At 43.0% G+C, this 20,038-nt stretch overlaps 1 protein-coding gene across 1 annotated transcript in view; it reads left to right on the top strand.

Annotated features, from left to right (window-relative positions):
• NECAB3 (N-terminal EF-hand calcium binding protein 3) overlaps window positions 1-20,038 on the top strand; it is an 80,297-nt gene that overhangs the window by 21,608 nt on the left and 38,651 nt on the right. Inside the window, exons 2-3 of the mRNA XM_053393933.1 lie at window positions 7,288-7,312; window positions 10,729-10,837. Coding sequence (XP_053249908.1) covers window positions 7,288-7,312; window positions 10,729-10,837 — 134 coding nt within the window. The remainder of the gene's footprint in view (window positions 1-7,287; window positions 7,313-10,728; window positions 10,838-20,038) is intronic.

Below are 20,038 nucleotides of genomic sequence, written 5' to 3'. Positions count from 1 at the left end.
GAGACACCTTTCAGTGGGCTGCTACTAGCCTCTGCTTGTAGAGTTGTTATTTGTTCATAATGTTGCTTCTGAGCTTTGCCAGCCCAAGGTATTCTGCTGCCTGAGCCAGAGAAGAAAATGCACCCCCCCCCCAACAAGATGCATGGTATCGAAGGCCAGATAAACTTATGTCAGCAACTGAGCCAGAAAATTCCACAAGCGCATCTCCTTTTCCCTGGCTGAAACATTTAATAATAATAAATTAAACAATTAAAAGTTTGCTGCCTCTTCCTGACACTCAAAATCAGCTGCCTGAAGCAGTCACCTCACTCTGCCTAATGGCAAGGCCAGCCCTGACCATGTGCATGCGCGCACACACCACCCGGCACTTCACAGTTCCTATAATTGAGCTGCAATCTACCACCCACGCTCACTTGTCACTTGGGCACCAAAAGGTACATGCCTCCCTCTTACACTTGTCACATACCCTCTAACACTTCCCAAATGAAAATGCGACCTGCGTGTCACTCTGCTATTCTCGTACCAAGGAATGATGCTGAAGCTCCACACGCACTTCACATCGCATATGATGAAAACGGTCCATCTGCTCTTTGCTGTATAAATTTTCTCAGCAGTAACCTGACCTATGTGCTCTCTCTTTTTTAATAGTTTTTTTTCTCTTTTGTATAAAGAGATGCTGCTGGGGCTGGGTGGGAGGGATGTCATTGTCATAGGAACGGTGGAAGCTGCCTTATATTGAGTGAGACCATTGGTCTATTTAGCCCAGTATTCTTGACCCTGATTGGCAGTGGCTCTGCCAGGGGTTCAGAGAGGACACTCTCCCAGCCTTACCTGGTGAAACAGAGGATTGGTTACTGAGGATTGCAAATCAGGGTTTCTACCACTCACTGGGGTGTGCACTACATGTTATGTTAATATTGATTAATGTTCATAGCAGTGTATGTGTATTAGAGTCAAGGTACATCTTCCTCAGCCTTTGCCCCCAAATGCAAGAGATTTAACTTGTATAAGTTAGGGAAAGATGGCTGGGTACCCTGTAGAATGGTAGATATAGTAACCCACACTAACCAAACTTGGGCATCCACTCTCAAAAAGGGGGGAAAGGATAGTGACTCTACTAGGCACACCCCGACTATCATAGATCCTCACAGGGAAATTTCAATCCTGCACACATAGAGCATGTAAGTCCAGGCACTTGTATATTCCTTAGATCTTGAGAGCAAATCATTAAGAAATAAACACTCAAGGAAGCAAACCCACTGAGAAATTCATTTTGCATGGGGAATGTTTTCTTCTAAAACTTAGAAAGATCCCTAGTGGATAAAAAAGTTTCCTTATTTAGATGCAAAACTCTCTTAAATCTGGCTAATGGACTCTTTGAGAATGCAGATTGATATTTTTGTGCTAAGATAGCATTGCTGGTTGTCTCCCCCAGGAAGCCATTACCTAACACTGGCAAGATGAGAACAGATTTATTTTCCTGCAGCAGCTTCAAAGGTTGTGCTGAGTTGTTCCTTGGACTGGAAAAGTCTTTAACTCCAAATTAAATAAACCAATCAGAATGCATTTGAAATGGGGCGCTTCATGAGTGTCAAGATCCTAACAAAAGTTCGAGCATAGGAAACAAAAGCATTTTGAGGATAAAACCACTTGCATCCACCACAATTTAGATTCTCTAGTTTTGGCAGTCAGTCTGCAAAGGTGTCCTAAAGCACTGCCTGGTCCTGTGATGATGGATGAACTTCAGCTGATAGGGCCCAAGAATGTGGACAAAGTGTTTGGAAGGGTTAATTTGACTGCTTGTAAGCTTGTCCACTCTGAATCTTTTCCTTCTAGCAGGGAGGGAATAGCTGGCTAATATGTCAACTATGACTCTATCTGAATGGGGATAGCCTTACTATTCTTGTAAGGGATGGAGGCTAGATTTGATCCAGTTCACACTTAAAGCTGAACTTACCTACTTTGCACTTTCTGATAAACTGTATGAATTGGGGGGAAACATCCATCCTCTGAAATTCACACTTTTCTGAACTTTACAATGCAGTTCTCTAGCCAAATAATGTGAACAAAAATGCATATCCTACAGTAAAGTGTGTCTAAGAATGCTTATACTCCTAAAAAATAACATATTAATTCCATACGCAAATGTATATATTAGGAGAAATTTGCAATAGAATGCTGGTGAATTTCCAGGAAGACTTAAGGATACATATATCACAAACTAATGTAGAAATGTAGAGAAGTCAAGATTGGAAAGATGAGAAACTAAGAGCAACTGAAATTGACAGATTTGACTCTGGTAACCTCCTGTCTGAATTACTAAAGCATGTTGTATGTGGGGCTGCTTTTGCAGATAGCCCAGAAACATCGTTTAGTGCAGAGTATAGTGGTAAGAGTTCCAGCTGCAACTGGGCGTTACAAACATATTACACCAATACTAAAACCTTCACTGCCTCTTGATCAGTTAAATGTTATGGTTCTAACCTATAAAGCTCATGGCTTGGGACCTTGCTACAGGGCCGTCTTACCCATAGGCACTAGGGGTGGGGGGCACCCGGGCGCTGGGCTCTCAGGGGCGCCACGCCAGAGTTCGGGGCCCGAGAGTTGAGTCCATGGCAAGCTTTTCTGCCCTCCTGCGAGCCTGGGACTGGGCAACCGGGGTGTGTGTGTCAGGTGGATCTTTGCACCCCAGCGCCGCATATGCTTAAGACAGCCCTGCCTTGCTACACCTGGGATTGCCTCCCATTTCCACATAATGCAACTCTTTTGTTGCATCAAGGTCTTGCCTTGCACATCCCCACATGTAAATGGAGTTGTGATACTGATACTGTTTTTTTAAGAGCAATAAAGAAATAAAAATAATAAATGAAGGGAAGAGAAGACCATTTATCTGGTGATCTGCTACAGAACACCCCCACAGCAGCTCTTGTGAGTCATCCCTGAACAGCCATGACTCTGTAGGCTACAAGTCCGTCAGTGCAGCAAACTGAGTCTCTTGAATGCACACCAGTGAAAAAGCAACTTGGAAGCTTTGTCCATTATAATACTGCAGTGTCTGTGTCAGCTTTTTACAAATGAGCATGATACATTACTATCTTTTCAGTGTGACTGAAGAAAGCCAAGTGTGTCCTGATTATATCAGTTCATACCAGCAAGTGGAGAGATAAGGGTAGTATGGTCCATCCGCTTTGAAGATGTGAGAGTGAGGGAGAAGAGCCAGCCACCAAATTATTTTTAAATTCCTGCTTCTAATGATTCACATTCTTCTGACAGTCACAAAAGAGATCATTATAGATTGTAGCATGTATCACGCACGAAATGTAGAGCTGGATTCTTCCATGACCCTCATTTCCCCAGAAAATTGGCTTCCTGTATTGAATGCTTTTATCATTTTAAAAACAATTTCATGAAGATACTTCTGGCAACTGGGACAAATTCAAATATTAGTATGACCTTGCAAGTGGGGAATGAGAGCAGCTAATGAGAGGGAGCTTGTCTCAGCAGGATAGATTTATATGAGGTGCTGTAGAAGAGTGGATTTTAATTTACTGTCTCAGTAGCAGCCTATGCTGGTGGTCTGGGTCTTCCTACCGTCTCCCCCAGCAGAAAGTGAAACATCAGATGTGAAGTTGTGATGAAGAGGCATGGAAAGAAGAATTTGGGAAGACTCCAGAGATTCTCCCACCTCCCCGTTTTCACATTTGCAATTTAATGAGTCACCAGATATAAGGTCAGGTAAGGTAAATGACCCCTGGATGGTTAAGTCCAGTCAAAGGCAACTATGGGGTGTGGTTCTCATCTCACTCCAGGCTGAGGGAGCTGGCGTTTGTCCACAGGCAGCTTTCCGTGTCATGTGGCCAGCACGACTAAACCGCTTCTGGCGCAATGGAACACAGTGATGGAAACCAGAGCGCACAGAAATGTTGTTTACCTTCCCGCCACAGTGGTACTTATTTACCTACTTGCACTGATATGCTTTCTAACTGCTTGTTTGGCAAAAGCTAGGACAGAGCAAAGGGAGCTCACCCCTTCGCGGGGATTCGAACTGCTGACCTTCCGATCAGCAAGCCCAAGAGGCTCAGTAGAGACCACAGCGTCACCCACATCCCTTCAACAGATATAGGACCTGAAAGTGACCATACTTCACACAAAAGCTTCAGAGAAAGATTAATGCAAATGCTAATAGAAATATATAATATCTCCAGTGACTGCTGTTGTGACTTAGTTATTCTGTTCTTATATATAATTGGACCCTGCTGCATAGCTAAAACAAGTCCTTGACCAAGTGAGTGTGACTAATAGACCCCTGCAAACCTTCCTCACTGAACACGGATCATTTGGAGACTGCTCAGGGTGGGGGAGCGGCATACATTGGCTCCCAGTACATTTCTGAGCACAATTCAAAATGATGGTGCTGACCTTTAAAGCCCTAAACAGCCTTGGCCCACTATACCTGAAGGAGTGACTCCACCCCCATCGTTCAGCCTGGACACTGAGATCCAGCTCTGAGGGTCTTCTAGCGGTTCCCTCACTGCAAGATGTGAGGTTACAGGGAACCTCATCTGAAGGCAGCCCTGTTTAGGGAAGTTTTTAATGACTGATGTTTCAGTGTATTTTTAATATTTTGTTGGAAGCTGCCCAGATGGGCGGGGTATAAATAACAAATTATTATTATTATTATTATTATTATTATTATTATTATTATTATTATACATGAGGATGTTGCAGGTGGGCATCCTATGCGTGACCTCCCCCCCCCCCATCCACATTTTAAGAATTCACATGTTCGGGTAAATGCCAGAGCATGCCTTGCATTGCAGGCAAAGGTCTTTTCACTCAATCCATTCCATTTTTATTTTTTTTATTATTATTTTTTGAAATCTCTACCAGATTCAATCCTTCTTCTGCAACTTGATCGACTGCATTTACAGCTTCTCCTCTGCTTAAGTTGTATTAAAGTTATGAATAAAGTTGAAGACTGAGGAAAGGGTGAATTGGATGTGAGTTTAGAACATTCAGCCTATTCTGTGTTGAGGCCAGAAGGGTCTGAACTAAGCAAGAGTGGTGGCATCGTACAGATGTTTTAGGAGGCAGGTAAAGGTGCAAAGGGTGAGAAGGGGCAGTATTACGAGAATGTTATTTTATTGTTTAACCAACCAGATTGTTGCAATCAGTTGCGTTTGATGGTACAGGTGTTGCTTTCTGTTCTTCTCAACACTACCAGCTACTGGAAAGGAGGGGGGGAAGGCAGTGGAATGCTTGGTGTGTCACAGCTGCAGAGCCAACCCAATGTTCCTGATGCTGTGCCCGCACCATGCCAAACTACCCACCACCTTGTCCCTTTCCCAGCAGTGATGCACAGTGAAGCCAGGACAGGAACACAGTCCAATCTGTGCTGCCCCGGCAGCCATTACCGATTACAATAATATAACATGAGAAAATCATAACTGAACGAAGTGTGTGTCTATATATGTATTGATGCCTACCTACCAAATGAGGGTATCACTTTTGTTTCTGATGAAGTCAGTTGTAGTCTTTGAATCTGTATGCCAGTTAGCCTATAAGATGCTATAGGACGATTTTCCTGTTAAAGGCATTTATGTATGGGGGAATCTCGTTTCTTTCCTGCTGTCAGATTCAGAGATGTGTTCCCCTTTGACAGCAACAGGCAATGCACTTAAAAGTTTTGTTCGGGTGTATTTTAAGCTGAATCCTCTTTTGTTTAAAGCTGCTGAAAATTTAAAGACATGAGCTGTAATGTAGCAGAGATGAAGTCTAGGTTTTTCTTTTTTTGTGAGGCTCCCTTGTGCGCTCTTACTTATAAAGTGTAAAGGAACGAAAGGATGTTCCTGAATGCCTTATGTTAAAGCACAGGCAAGCCTCCGTGGGGGCCTTGAAAATTACCCGTATTTTTCGCTCTATAAGACGCACCAGACCACAAGACGCACCTAGTTTTTGGAGGAGGAAAACAAGAAAAAAAATATTCTGAATCTCAGAAGCCAGAACAGCAAGAGGGATCTCTGCGCAGTGAAAGCAGCAATCCCTCTTGCTGTTCTGGCTTCTGGGATAGCTGCCCAGCTTGCATTTGCTCCATAAGACGCACACACATTTCCCCTTACTTTTTAGGAGGGAAAAAGTGAGTCTTATAGAGCAAAAAATACGGTAAAGGCTAGAAACAGCTCTCTGAATCTGCAACTAAAAACTCTTTCCCAACCATCCCTCTAGCCACCAGGCCATATTTTTGTGGTCTTGTAAGATGAACTGTCCCATGGCAGAGCCCCCCCCCATTTAAGCAGAAACAATCAGCGTGCTATAGGAATGCCCAGCAACAAAACAGTGGATATATTAGTGCTGAAATAACACCAGTGATGATACCCCACAGCTCAGTTATTGATGCAGTAACTTGGATGAACATGTGGAACTCCGGTGCCTATAAATGTTGCCCATTAGTTCTGGCTTTGTTGCCTGTTCCTTTACTCCTGCTAATCTGCTACTTCCAATGAAATTAAATCCTCCACATGCTTCACCACAGCACACACAGTGCACTTGCCCTTCTGAGCCATGTTCCACATTTGTGCTAGTGTAACTGTCTATCATCCCAATATCTGTGGGGGAGTGGGTGGGCTCAGTCTGTACTGACAGCGGAACTCCCATCTATGGTCAAATTAGCCCAGTCCTGAACTGCAATAATACAGAAGGGAAATCATAGCATAGAATCACAGAATTGTATAATTGCAGAGCTGGAAGGGACACAAAGGGCCATCTAGTCCAGCCCCCTGAAATGCAGGAATCACAGCTAAATAACAAGTATCAAACTTAAATATTTTCAACTAAACCTAACAGGGTACGGGTGTGTAGTATAAAATCAAAGCATGCAAGTGATTGCAATAACTCTCAATATTTGCAACAATCTGGTATTGCTTTATAGTGAGAAGCCCATTATCAGTATGAGAGATTACAATATCCATTTCTCTCATCCTGTCAGCACAATGATTTTTGCTTGCACAATGGGATTTTGCCCCTCTTTGCCCCCTGTGTACACTGGTGCGAATGAACCAATGGAAGAGGAATCTGCCTCTTTCTGGGGCACTTCATTCATTTCCTGCTGTATTTTACAGTCACAAACCAAAAAAGAAGCTAATATCTGGAGATACCTGGTAACTAGAGCTTAGTTCATTAGGGCTTGGCATATGGATTGAGCTGGTTGAAGGAGCTACTAATTTTTATAGACACACATGTATGCAAAAAGAAGTTTGTGTTGCTGAATGTGATTTTTTGTCTTTTCAGGTTTTTCGACGAGCTGATAAGAACGGTGAGTGACCTGCCCATGTGATTTCCTTGCCCTTCTTTTTTATTTATTTATGTCTTGTCATTTCAATACATAACATTAGTCCATCTCAAAGACTAGGCTTAAGTAACCAAACCCTCTTATCCCACAACCACTAAGCTTACTCAGGCATCTTTGGTGGAGGACTTTATCAAAATCTTTTTAAAAGCCCTGGTACACAATATCTAGTGGATCATCCCTATCTATACGTTTGTTGACACTCCCAAAGAACTCTAAAAGATTAGTTGGAAAAGACTTACATCTGTGGAAGCCATTCTGGTTTTTCTTCAGCAAGACTTGTTCTTCTAGATGCTTTGTAATTTTATCTTTAACAAAGCTTTTCACCTGTTTTCCCAGAACAGAACTTAAGCTAATCAGCCTGTGATTTCCAAATCCTCCTGGATATATATTTTTAAAAATTGATGCTACATTGATCACTTTCCAGTCCTCAGTTATGGTGACTGATCTTAGAGACAAGTTACATTTGTTTTTGTTAGAAACTCAACAGCTTTACATTTGGATTCTTAAAGAACTCCGGGGTGGATGCTATCCAAACCCAGTAACTTGTCAGCTTTTGTTTTGTCAATAAGTCCTAGAACTGTGTCTCTTGTCACTACTCTTTGCCTTAGTTCCTCAGACTCTGTTAAGGAACAGGAAGTTAGTTAAGGAACAGGGATTTGCCCTACGTCTTCTGTGCTGAAGACAGATACAAATAATTCATTCAGCTTCTTTGCAATCTCCTTTTTTCCCTTTAGCAAACCTTTGGTTCCTTGTTGTCCAGAGGCTTAGCCAGCTTCCTAGCCAGTTTCCTGCTTCTAATGTTTGAAAGCCAACCAGGAAAACAGACGAGTGGAAGTTGGGACCTGGTTCTCCCCATTCCTAGTTCTGCATTCCACCACTCTAGCTTTCATAATTTCTGAGCAACCATGAGAGCTATAAACTTTATGATAAATGAAGGCCAAAGTTGTCTAGTTTTCAAGTTCTTCAACAGATAAGCAAACTCCAGGCCTCATGGGTGAGTGGATACATCCAGGCTCTTCTATAGCCTTGCTGACCCAGTCTGTGACCTATGGTTCAATTTAATCCCTGGATGTTTCTGACATTCCTGTGCCCCCTGCTGTCTATCACTTTGGCAATTGCTGTCTATTATTTCCCATATCCATGCATCCTTGCCCTTGTCATACAAACTTGCATGTCAATCATTCTTCCTACTTAGGCCAAATCCATCTATTAATGCTGATCTTTCATTGCTATTCTGCTATCTGGTCTGACCTTTATATCCCCCGTGGCTGCTGTGTTCACACTCCTGTCACTCCCAGGAAACAGATCTGTATTTTATTATTTATTTATATTTGTTAGTTTTATTATGCACACTTGTCCATTTGGCATTTTATTTTTGTTCCACTTTTAGAGTGTTTTGCAATTGTTTTCTCACAACACTGGCCATTTTACGTTTTCCCGTTTACAAGTGGAAAACTGAGTCCAAACTGTATTAGCTCACTCAGATTGCACCCATGGCTGGATTTTAACCCTGGTTTCATAAGTCCATTCTTTGGGCAGCTTTCTTTATTCATAAGAAACGGCAAGCTGAAAAGAAGCAGAAGGTCTGTGCATTGGCTAACCACCGCTGCCAAGATATGACTAGGGAGGAGATAATATGGATCTGACAATGATGTTCATGTAGACAGGCCCCTAGTATCCTGCACAGACTGTGGATTGGTTCATACTGTTGATTCAAGCCAACAAAGCCAGCGAAGTTCAGAGGAATTGGCCACCCTCCAGGTGCCCGGCTTGAATCCTTGTTGACCTCCTGTCTGCGACTCCCGGCAAGATCAAGACGAGGTCTTACTCAGCGATTCTTCCCAACGTGAAGAAGAACACACCACTCCTCCCCCCTCCCATTGCCAGGGAGGGGAAAGAGACAGACAGAAATATATTTACATGTCTTTATTCCTGTCTTTCCAGCAGTACAGAGAAATCATGTCTGTACTCTCTCATCCCAACTGCAGAGAGAGAATAACTCCACCCATGTACTTCCAGTACAGGGTCATGTGCCACTCTGAGCTAACATCCGGCGCTCAGTGCACTGAATAGACTGTCCCTTGTGCCCACGGTACAGTCCCTTAACATCAACATCCTGTTTTCCATTCCAGCCACCTGGAGCTCGCTTCTGCATTGCTCCTTTTCGTAACACATACCTCCATGTGCTGCTAGCCTCTGTGCAGGTTCAGAATCATAAGTCTTACTTCAGTAGAGCACCTGCACTTCCTCCAAGATGCAACTTGGCAGTGGTGGTCAGTAAACATGCAGAACTCTTTGGTTCTCAGTGTCTACATGTCCTACAGCTGCTCAATGGAGCATAAGCGCTTAAGAAATACCTGCTGGATCAGACCAGTGACCCATCTACTTCAGCAGCCTGTTCACACATTGGCTACCCAGGTTCCTGTGGGAAACCCTCTAGCAAGACCTGAATACAAGAGCACACTCCCCTCCTGTGGTTTTCAGCAGCTGGTATTCAGAATCATTACTGCCTCCAAACATGGAGGCAGAGCAGAGCTGTCATTTTATTTATTTTATTTATTTTATTTATTTTATTTCTATACCACCCTATACCCGAAGGTCTCAGGGCAGTTCACATATATTATCAAATACATAAAATCAAAACAAAAATAACAACCCAATAAACCCCCCTCCCCAAAGAGCCAGCATTTTAAAAAGGGTATAGGATGCAGATCAAGTCAGTCAAAGGCCTGGTTAAAAAGGAACGTTTTTGCCTGGCGCCTAAAGGTGTATAATGAAGGCGCCAGGCGAACGTCCCTGGGGAGAGTAATCTACAGACAGGGAGCCACCACAGAAAAGGCCCGTTCTCGTGTTGCTACCCTCCTGACCTCTCGAGGAGGAGGCACACGAAGAAGGGCCTCAGGAGATGATCTCAGATTCAGGGTAGGTTCATATGGGAGGAGGTGGTCCTAACTAATAGCCACTGATCCCCAAGTGAGTGAGAGTGATCTCCAATCATGAACAGTGTGATATGTCAGCCAGGAACCCATGGATCTCACCTGCATCAACCTCTGCCATCTCAGTGAAAACCTGTGTCTTCAGCACTGCTGATGTTGCTCAGCAGAGACCTATGAATTCCTAGAGGAGTAGCCCTGTTAGTCTGTCACACAACAGCAAAGAATCTTGTGGCCCCTTCCTAAAGATGGCCGTAGCATATTTGGTAGTCTTCAAGGCGCCACAAGATTCCTTGTTGTTTTTCTATGAATTCCTGGCTCCAGTGTTATACCATAATCTCTTCCTGTTGCACAGCTTGCTGAATTAGACAAAATAGCATACAGAGACTCGTGTTGCTCTCATCTCTGCAAAGGTATAATTATTCCTTCTCTTTCATTCAAATGTAGATGATGGGAAGTTGTCATTTGAAGAATTTAAGAACTGTTGTGCCGATGGTATCCTCAACTCTGAAGAACTGTGGGAGTTGTTCAGTGGCATTGACAGGCGTCAGTCAGGGTAAGGAGACGCCTGTTAAGTTAACAACAAGGAAATTTCAAGCAGAGTCAATTCCCCCTCCCAACACCCCAACACCCATTGCACTATGTCAGATTAGCATGCACTTAAAGCAAATGGGTGCGTTACATAGATAACAAAGATAATATTCTATGTTGGAGTTGTCAGATATACAATGCAGACATTTGCTGTAGCTCAGAGGCAGAGTATCTGCTCTGCACACAGAAAATCCCATATTCAGTCCCTGGCATCTCCAGGTAGGGCTGGGCAAGATCCTTGTTTGAGACCCTGGTTCAGTTTGTTTTCTTCTCATGAAAGTACCCTTAAGTAAACTGGACTTAACTGATGTGGAACTTAAAGCTTTCTCTTGGCAATACAGACTATGTAAGCATGCCATGAGAGGATCAAGAATATGACTAAATAGATGGTGTTGCCTATTGTGGCCTGGATTGCATGTAGTGCCAAGACAAACCATGGCTTAGTGTGAATGCACAAATTTCCAGAGAGGAAATTGTGGCTGCTTAGCTCCTTCTCTCATCCTGTTGCTGCGGCACTGCTGTGAGCTACGCTATTAATTGGCCACCCCAAGCTGAGCTCATGGCTTGTTTACAGAGGAGGAGACTAACCACGAGCCTGGGTTTGGATGACATACTAAACTATGGCTTAGCTCGCAACAGCAGCAGGACCAGAGGAGGAACAAAGTGGCCACAATCTCCTCTCCAGGCACTGGCATGCTGGCATGTTTTCACTAAAGCAGTTTGGCTTAGTGCTACATATGAGCTGAGCCACATGAGATTTCATTCTACGTATATTGGTTTAGTCCTATCCCATCTTGCTGTATTTTGAGTTTTGAAGTATACAATGACTGGTATATGTAGAAGAACCTGCCTTAAGTTTTGAGATTAGTCTGAATCAATCTTCCTCAGCCTGGTGCCCTCCAATTGACATCTGAGACTAATGAAGTTGTAGTCCTATATATATGGAGGGCACCAGGTTTGGGAAGGCTTGGCTAGATGACCTTTAGTCATCCTCCAAATCATCAAGGATTTCATCCAGTGAGAAGGCAGAATAGTTTGTCTGTGAGCTACATAAGGATGCATTATGTCAATATGGGAGCATCATTGAGCTTGAAGATGGAACTCGGTAAGCCTGGGAATTAAAAGCTGTTTTAAAAATAGTCCAGACTCTGATCATAATTAAGATAGTGTGTTAACTTCACAGCAGTATGCTTGAATTGCATGGATCAAAATCTGCTTTGCTATTTTTGTCCAAGTGCAGATTTCAATGGCATGTAAACCCTCTATGAAATATGCAGGCAATATGTTTGTTTGTTTGTTTGTTTGTTGGCTTGCTTTTAAGCCCTACAGTGCGGTTTTGTCCATCACAGCGAAACTTCAATTACACTGTAAGATAGATGGCCTTTCTGCTGCATTGTCTCAGCTTGGCCCCTTCGCTTATTTTGAATAGACAGCATCCAGACAAGAAACAAACTTCCCAAAGGAAAACAGCTAGAAATGCTTCAGTCCTCCCTTCATGTGAGCCAGTAAATAAACCAGAACATCTACAGTTAACTTTCATTTCCCATTTGGTCCAAACTAGGAAACTGTGGTCAACAGCTTTGGAAGCAACCAGGATATTAAAACAGTTTCAAACTGGATTAATATCCTGTCTTGTTCCAAAGCTGGTAATCACCCCCCTGTATGGACAAAATGGGAAGCTGTGGTTAGTTAGAAATTTCCTGGTCTTTTTGATGGCTTGGACGATTGTCTGAATGTGGTGCAATGCACATGTACATGATTATCATACCTGACCATCTCCTTGCAAATAGGATGTTATATCTAACAGGGAAATTCTCCATGCAGTATGTGGGGTTAGACTGTATGATATTCCACAGCATGCGCTTGCTGTGGCTGGTATCATTTTACTGATCTTAACACAGATCAGCTTTTGGTGCTTGATCCTTAAAAAAAAAAGCTACAGTTGTGTTTGGATGCCCAAAGCAAATCCATGTGTATTGCTTACTGTGGCTGTACTGCTAAACTGATAACTGGTTAACTGAAAAGTGCCACTGCCGCAGATAATAAAAAAAGACAAGTCATGTGAATTGACCCTGCGTGATCACCAACATGTGGCATCTGAGATGAAGGACTCATGAGCCTGAGGGTTCAACTGTCAGGAGGATTTGGGTCCTGACCACCATTGTCCACTGGCGACATAGAATTGATTTCAGCATCTGCTCTTGTTGCTCAGTTAAGTGTGTGAATACCTGGTCTCAGGTTTATCTTTGCCAGGCAAACTAATTTCATGCCCATATAAATAAAACATGTTTCAATGAGAAAGGAAGACAGATGGAGCAAATCAGGGTCAGATTTTATTTTTCTTTTGTTTCTTTTAATAAAAGTTCCAAGTGACCTTGGAGAACTGGGTCAGAACAGTGTTCAAAATCTCAAAACTATCACAAATCCTGCCAGAAACAATTCAACCTGTGGGAAAGAATGGGACTTTGTATTCCTTTTTTAAAAATTGTTACTTTTTTTTTTGTTCCTTTCCATGGTTTGTATTGTTAGTAGCAACAATTATTGGCTCTACCTTTGAGATTTTTATCTATGCTTTATTAATGACATTAAATGGTTATATTCCCTGATGAAAAAGAATTAAAATGCATTAGACTGAATGCACCCAGAGGTCCTCTTGACTCTCATCTCATCCTAAATGCCTCACCCTGATGCAAGTTGTCTTTAGTGAAATGGGTTTTTCATTTATTTATTTTTAAAGCCTACAGTTAACCAGGGGCAAAAACAGAATGAGTATATACACCGGGAGCAGCAATGCTTTTCTTTTTTCTTTTGCACTGTAATTTATTTTTTTGAAACATAAATACAACATAGAACAGATATAATCAAAACAGGTGGGCAGCTACCACCAATATATGGAGTTACATACAAGTAGACCCATCATTTATACAGCATGAGACATTATTGTACTGTAGGAGACCCCAACCCAACAGGCTGAGAGTTAACAGAAGAAATGAAAACAAACCAATTGGTCTCAAACATATGATTAGTAGATTCACCTCTAGCCACTCTACATGTTTCCATGAGCTTATCTGCTATTGCTAGGGGCCATGCCTATCGCACCAGTTTTGTATGTTACAGCCATTCCCATCTTGCAGTGATGCTTTTCTTAAACCAATTTCAGCTCCCCTCCCCACCCTTTGTTGCCTGACAAAACTACAAAGAAATGTGCATGCGGGCTTTAACCTCTGCATTCGTGTGTCCCACACCTCCCATCATCTCATCATCTGCCAAGCAGTTTCTCTCAGGCTAGTATTGCCATATTTCAAAAAGTAAAATTCCTGACACCCCCTGATTTTTACACCTGAAAACCAGGACATGTCAGGAATTTTCCTGATATATGGCAAGCCTATCCCATACTGTCGTTTGCAGCAGGCAAAACACCAGAATCTGAGTCATGCAGAGGTTAGCAGCAAAGCAACCCATCTGCAGGACAACCCGTGCTTCTCTCATCCATATGCTTCTCAATGTATGCTGTTAGCAAGCTGGTAAGCAGGAAGTCTCTGACCCTTGTGGTCTCGGGGACAAGGAGGTGCTCACATTCAGCATTAAAGCAGCCATCTGTCTTCAGCTTCTTGATCTGAGTCTCACTGGCTGCTGTAATATAACAGCAACCAGTTCTGCCTTTGGGTGTTTATTGTGGCCAGAAGCCTGAGAGGAATGAGCCTCTTGATCCTGGCCTCCTCATGTTCAAGACACATTAGGAATTAGCCCATTTGCGTCAACTGGCTTGGGGTTGAGATTGCTACTGCACAGAGCAGGAGCTTTGCTGGCTCTTTATAGATGACGGTAATGAATGCGTACAAGCTCCAATGCTTGCAGTTTAAACTGGGGAAGGAGAATCTTCTGCTTTCAGCTTAGGAAGGTTTCTGAGTAGCTTCTCTCTTAAATAAGCACTGGGAAATGAAGTGGTCCTTCGTCACGACAGCATAAGATAACCAGGGCTTTGCCTCAAAATTGATTGTAGAAAGTTGCCTTATTTTGAGTCACACCACTGATCCATCTAGATTAATACTGTCTATAGCGGCTGGCAGCAGCTCTCTACAGAGTTTCACAGAAATGTCATTTTCAATCCTAACTGGAGATCCAATGAGTGAAGCTAAGACTTTCAACTTGCAAAACTGATGCCCTACCACTGAGGTGCCCCCTCTCCCCTCTGCCAAGGGACACACTGGAATATGTGGAACAACCATAGCATACTGTAGATTATGTACTTTTCAGTGTTCTTCATTATTTCAATTGTGTTTCTGGGTTGAATTCCACTTAACACTGCTTATTGTGGCAATCTGCCCCATGACCTTCAGACACAGGGTGGGAGATAAATTTTTAAATGAATACATAAATTGCTAATTGAAGGAATATTAAGAAAACAATTAAATGCATGTGTTGTAGACTAAAACAATTAAATGCATGTATTTACATATGAGGAGAGGGGAAAGCTTTGGGGGAAGCCTATGTTGTCATTACATGATGCAAGTGTTGCAAACAAGTATCAGGGTAGAAAGTGAATTCCTTATTCTAGTCTGCATAGAGGGAAATGCCCTTTTTAAAAAGATGGCACTTGCCATCTGCAGCTTGTATAAGTTTACAGTTTGTTTGCAAGCCACTGCACAGAATTTTAAGTGGGAAAGTGGCATATGAACATTTGAAAGAAAAGCAATTTTAAAATGTTTTTAAATTTGCTGGCTGAGGGATCCAGGGCCTCTTTTTCTTCTTTCAGAATGGATTAATTCCTTAACCTAACACTGATTTATCACCTAGATGTGGCATCCCTGAATGACAGGGTGCCTGCAGCCATGCGCTGAGTGCCTATCTCACTCACAGGAATAGCACATCTTGTCTTTTGGGATTAATTCATAAAAGGTTTTCAAGCCAGAGGTCATGCAGGTGTAAAGCCTGGCCATTCCCATGTTAGAAATTCAGCATTCAACACAGAAAGCATTCTTCAAAAGTTCAATTTGACTAGGCAAAAATGAGCTCGCCGGTGGTTTCCAAAATAGAAAGGAAATTATTCCTTCCTAGACACCCCAGGTAGATAATGTACTCCGTCTTGACAGGTTTCCTACATATAACATCACTCTTCATGCCCCTTTCCAATTTTCAAGGGATGCCTGCAATAAGCTCAAGGGGACAGTGGTGGACCTACATTTTGGGGCCCATTCGCAACCAGCAATGAGGTCTGGGTAACCACTGTTATCTTCTTCAATAGGGTTGTTCCATGACAGATCACCATATCTCTATACCATCTGTGCTACTGAATCTATAACTCTGGGGTTGTTGTGATATATAGAATAAAAAAACCAACTAATTTGAGTCGTGCCACTCAAATAGGGTCTACCAGACCCTTAAAAAAAAAAAGCAATGTGGACTAAAGTTGCTTCTGGGGCCACTCCGGGATTAGGGACCCTGAAGATGAAGCTTCATCCATTTCATAGCAGATTCACCCTGCATGGGGATGTGCAGATCTCTGAACAACTTAAAGATGTATGGTTCGGTTATTCATTGTCCTTGAACAAACACCCATTGTGAAAAGAAGAGGGGAGGACAGAGGGGCAAGAGGAGAAGCGGTACAACAATATAGTCCTCATACCCTATAAAGTGGTACCTTGGCTGTTGAACTTAATCTGTTCTGGGAGTCTGTTCAACTCCCAGAACAGTTCAAAAACCAAAGTGTGGCTTCCAGTAGGCTGCAGGAGCTTCCTGCACTCAATTAGAAGCCGTGGAAGCCAGCAGGATGTTCCAAAAAACATTCACAAACCGGAACACTCACTTCTGGGTTTGCAGCGTTCGGGAGCCAAAACGTCTGAGTACCAAGGCGTTTGACAACCAAAGTACAACTGTATACTAATAGCAAACTCGGTTCTCTGAGTGTGGATCCTTATGTAGCCCAAACAGCACCATCTGCGCACAAGAGGAAGGAATCAGCAGGCTTGGGGGGAAACCCAGTTCTGTGAAAGTACAATTTTAAAAATTGGGGGATTGGGGGGGAGGGGGAGAGGAGACGACTGAGGGGCGTGGAATAGCCTAATGAGAACAAAGCCTGCTTAGTGGCTAAGGAATGCTGCCTAGGGGCCTAGGGGCACGGGCAGGATGCAAAAGTAGCAGGGAGGCAGAATGGAATGGCATATCCTGGAAGGGGGCATGGATGGGACCCTGCACATTTCGTAGACCTCTTCACTGGAGTGTCATGGTCCCAGAGAAAGCAAAAGACACCCTGTACTCAGAGAAATAGAGTGACAGAGGAACTGGTGGGAAGCAGAATGCTGCGGTAGGAGAAATACCTGTCACAATACAGATCTAAATTTAGTCAGAGTAACAGTACCTAGGACTGCTCTTTTGTAAGTGATTAGGAAGTGGAAGCAGCCGTCTCTTGCAGTACATCCTCTGAGAGCATGGAGATGGGGAGGTACAAACAGCACACAATGTTTTGTGCATATTTGAGAGCTGGGTTTTTTTTTACCCCCACCCCCTGCTGTCAATGGCACCAAGAGCCGTGGGAATAATGTGCTTTACCTTCTGAAATATCACACCTTGGGCACTAGGGGGGCTTCGTTTCCCTTAACGATGCCTCAACCGGGGCCTGAAGCAATTTCCCTGAAGTGATTAAATTAACCTAGATTAATCTCAGGCAACAAAAGGTACTCTGAGAGGTAATTGAAGGTGCCTGAAGAATATGGAGGTGGTGTGGTGAGATGGCTGGCTCCGGAGGGAGTCGCCAAAGGAAATCCAAGGAAGAAGAGAGCTTGGAATTGTATTTGGGCAATGAAGATCATTCCTAATGAGTTTCTCAAGCTGGTAGGCTGCTGATTTCCTAGAATGGAACGTTTAACATGTCTGAGTGACTTTTCACTGCCCTTGCCTGATGTGAAGAAAGGGCTGCACAAATGAGAATAAAAAGCATCTCTTCTGGATAAGTTATCTGATGCTGACACTGTAAGAGAGGCAATCTTCACAATCAGATTGGGCAAGGAAATTGATTTGGTCAGGTCCAGCATGATTTATCTCCTGTGTATGAACACAGCGGCTAGGTTGCTTGTGAGGACAAGCCAGTATATAATGCCTTGCTTGCGGGATTTACAGTGTCTGCCAATTTGCTACGGGTGCAAGTTAAAGCTGCTGGTGCAAACTTCTTCTCCTTCTTCTTCTTCTTCTTCTTCTTCTTCTTCTTCTTCTTCTTCTTCTTCTTCTTCTTCATACCCCACCTTTCCCCTTGCAGAACTCAAGGTGGCTTACAGATAAAAACAAGAATCGCTAAAAATATAGAAAAACAACCACCATTAAAACAATTAAACATTAAGGGAATCAAAACTATATACATATACAAAATTTGTTTAAAACCAGTTGGAAAGGAGAAATACAGCTGGGTGTCATCAGCATACTGGTGACACCAGATCCAAAACTCTGGACAACCTCTCCCAGCAGTTTCAAGTCACATCCCAGCAAGGCTGCCCAGAAGGATGCTCTGGTTGATGGTATCAAAAGCATGTATTTTATGTACCAGTATTTGTTTTTAACTGTTTTTAATTATCTTAAATCACCTTGAAATGGTCATTTCAAGGCAATTAGTTAATTGAAATACCAATAATAATAGGAGAGGGTATCCATTCTGCTGCTGGGAGGTGGAGATGGTCAGATTTTGTCCTATATACTTAGTACTCATTCACACCAGGGTTTTGGTGTGTGTTTGTGGCTTTTAGACTGTGATCACAAAAGCTCATAACACATACCTGCAGTTACACTCGGGGCTGCCTCTTGTGTTTGTTTACTTAAATATTCATATCCCATCTTTCGGCCTTGAAGTTTACAAGGTAGAGAAGAGCAAGAGTTTTTTAAAAAACCCATCAATTAAGGGTTTAGAACATTCCTCAGTGTGGATTGCCTGCAGCCACCGTGCTAGCAGTAAGCCAGGTTGGGCACTTCAGTGGCTGAGGTGTCCAAGGGGCTCAGAAGGACTCCTTTACTGGCCTGACTCAGCTGTGCCACTGCTCCCTGCCAGCCCTATGAAGTCTAGATCCAAAGCAGGGGTGTTGGGTTTCGGGAAAAGCAAGATGGCAGGTAGCCGCAGTGGATGGGAGGTTAGCTTTTAACAGGAGCCCTCCATTAAAATACCTCCCTGCTTCCATGGCGGCAGCAGCAGAGGTGGTGGTGGGTGGGAATACTCTGTTGGCACACTGATGGGTGTGTGCATTAGCAGGTTGGGGCATCATACTGAAGGCCTCCTGAAGGCTGGTGCTGACCCGCTTCTCAAGGAAAGTATGACTAGTATCAACACTGTATTCTTTGAGTGCATTGGTTTCATTCTTCCTTAATTTATTGCATTGCTGGTTACGCTGCATAACTGTATCTGCAGATTTTTAAAAAGTTTTCCACACTGCCCTGAAATCCATGTTTGAACAAAGGGCAGTTTGTACATTTTAAAACGAACTAAATAAAAATGAGAAACAATTAATACAAAAAGCAATAGAATGGTTATAATGAAAGGCAGTGCAGGGAACAGCAAAACCATCGTATGCAGGCAACACATCAATAAAACAAGGGTGGCAGCGGGGGAATAGCAATAAGAACACAGGTACAGCAATGTCTCTCCTTCCCCCTTCAGGTTTTGTAGAAATGAAATGCCTCTAGCAAGCCAATCTGGGCCTGGAAGAAGGTTTAAATATTTTGTTTTGCTTTATTTGTTTTACTGAATTTCTCAGATTTCACACAAGTACCATATATCAGGCGCTTTTCGCAGTGGAGTTCCCTTACACCATTTACAACAAATAGGGCCACAGGAGAAGTGTATCCACCAGTTTATATTTCTTTAATAAAAGATTATTTGAGCAATTGAGGCTGACTGATCCTTCGTGGCTTGTAAGTAGATCTCATTAAAACAGGCTGCAATCCAGAGGCGATTTTAGGGTCGCGCGACTGGTTCGGCCCCAATGCAGGAGGAGCCACAACAATGCTATAGAACAGAGCACAAGAGATGAAGGATCCTATGCATATTTACCTGGGAGTAGGCACAAATGAGCACAATGGGACTTACTCCTGAGTCAACATGCACAAGATTGAACTGTTAGTGTGACTAATTTCATAGTCTCCCACACTCTTGGCCAATCTCTAGCTATGGCATCGTCTTTCCAGTGCT

Source organism: Podarcis raffonei, chromosome 6, assembly GCF_027172205.1.
Source record: "Podarcis raffonei isolate rPodRaf1 chromosome 6, rPodRaf1.pri, whole genome shotgun sequence".
In the NCBI taxonomy this organism is placed as follows: Eukaryota; Metazoa; Chordata; class Lepidosauria; order Squamata; family Lacertidae; genus Podarcis; species Podarcis raffonei.
This window is presented reverse-complemented; position numbering and strand designations above follow the sequence as displayed.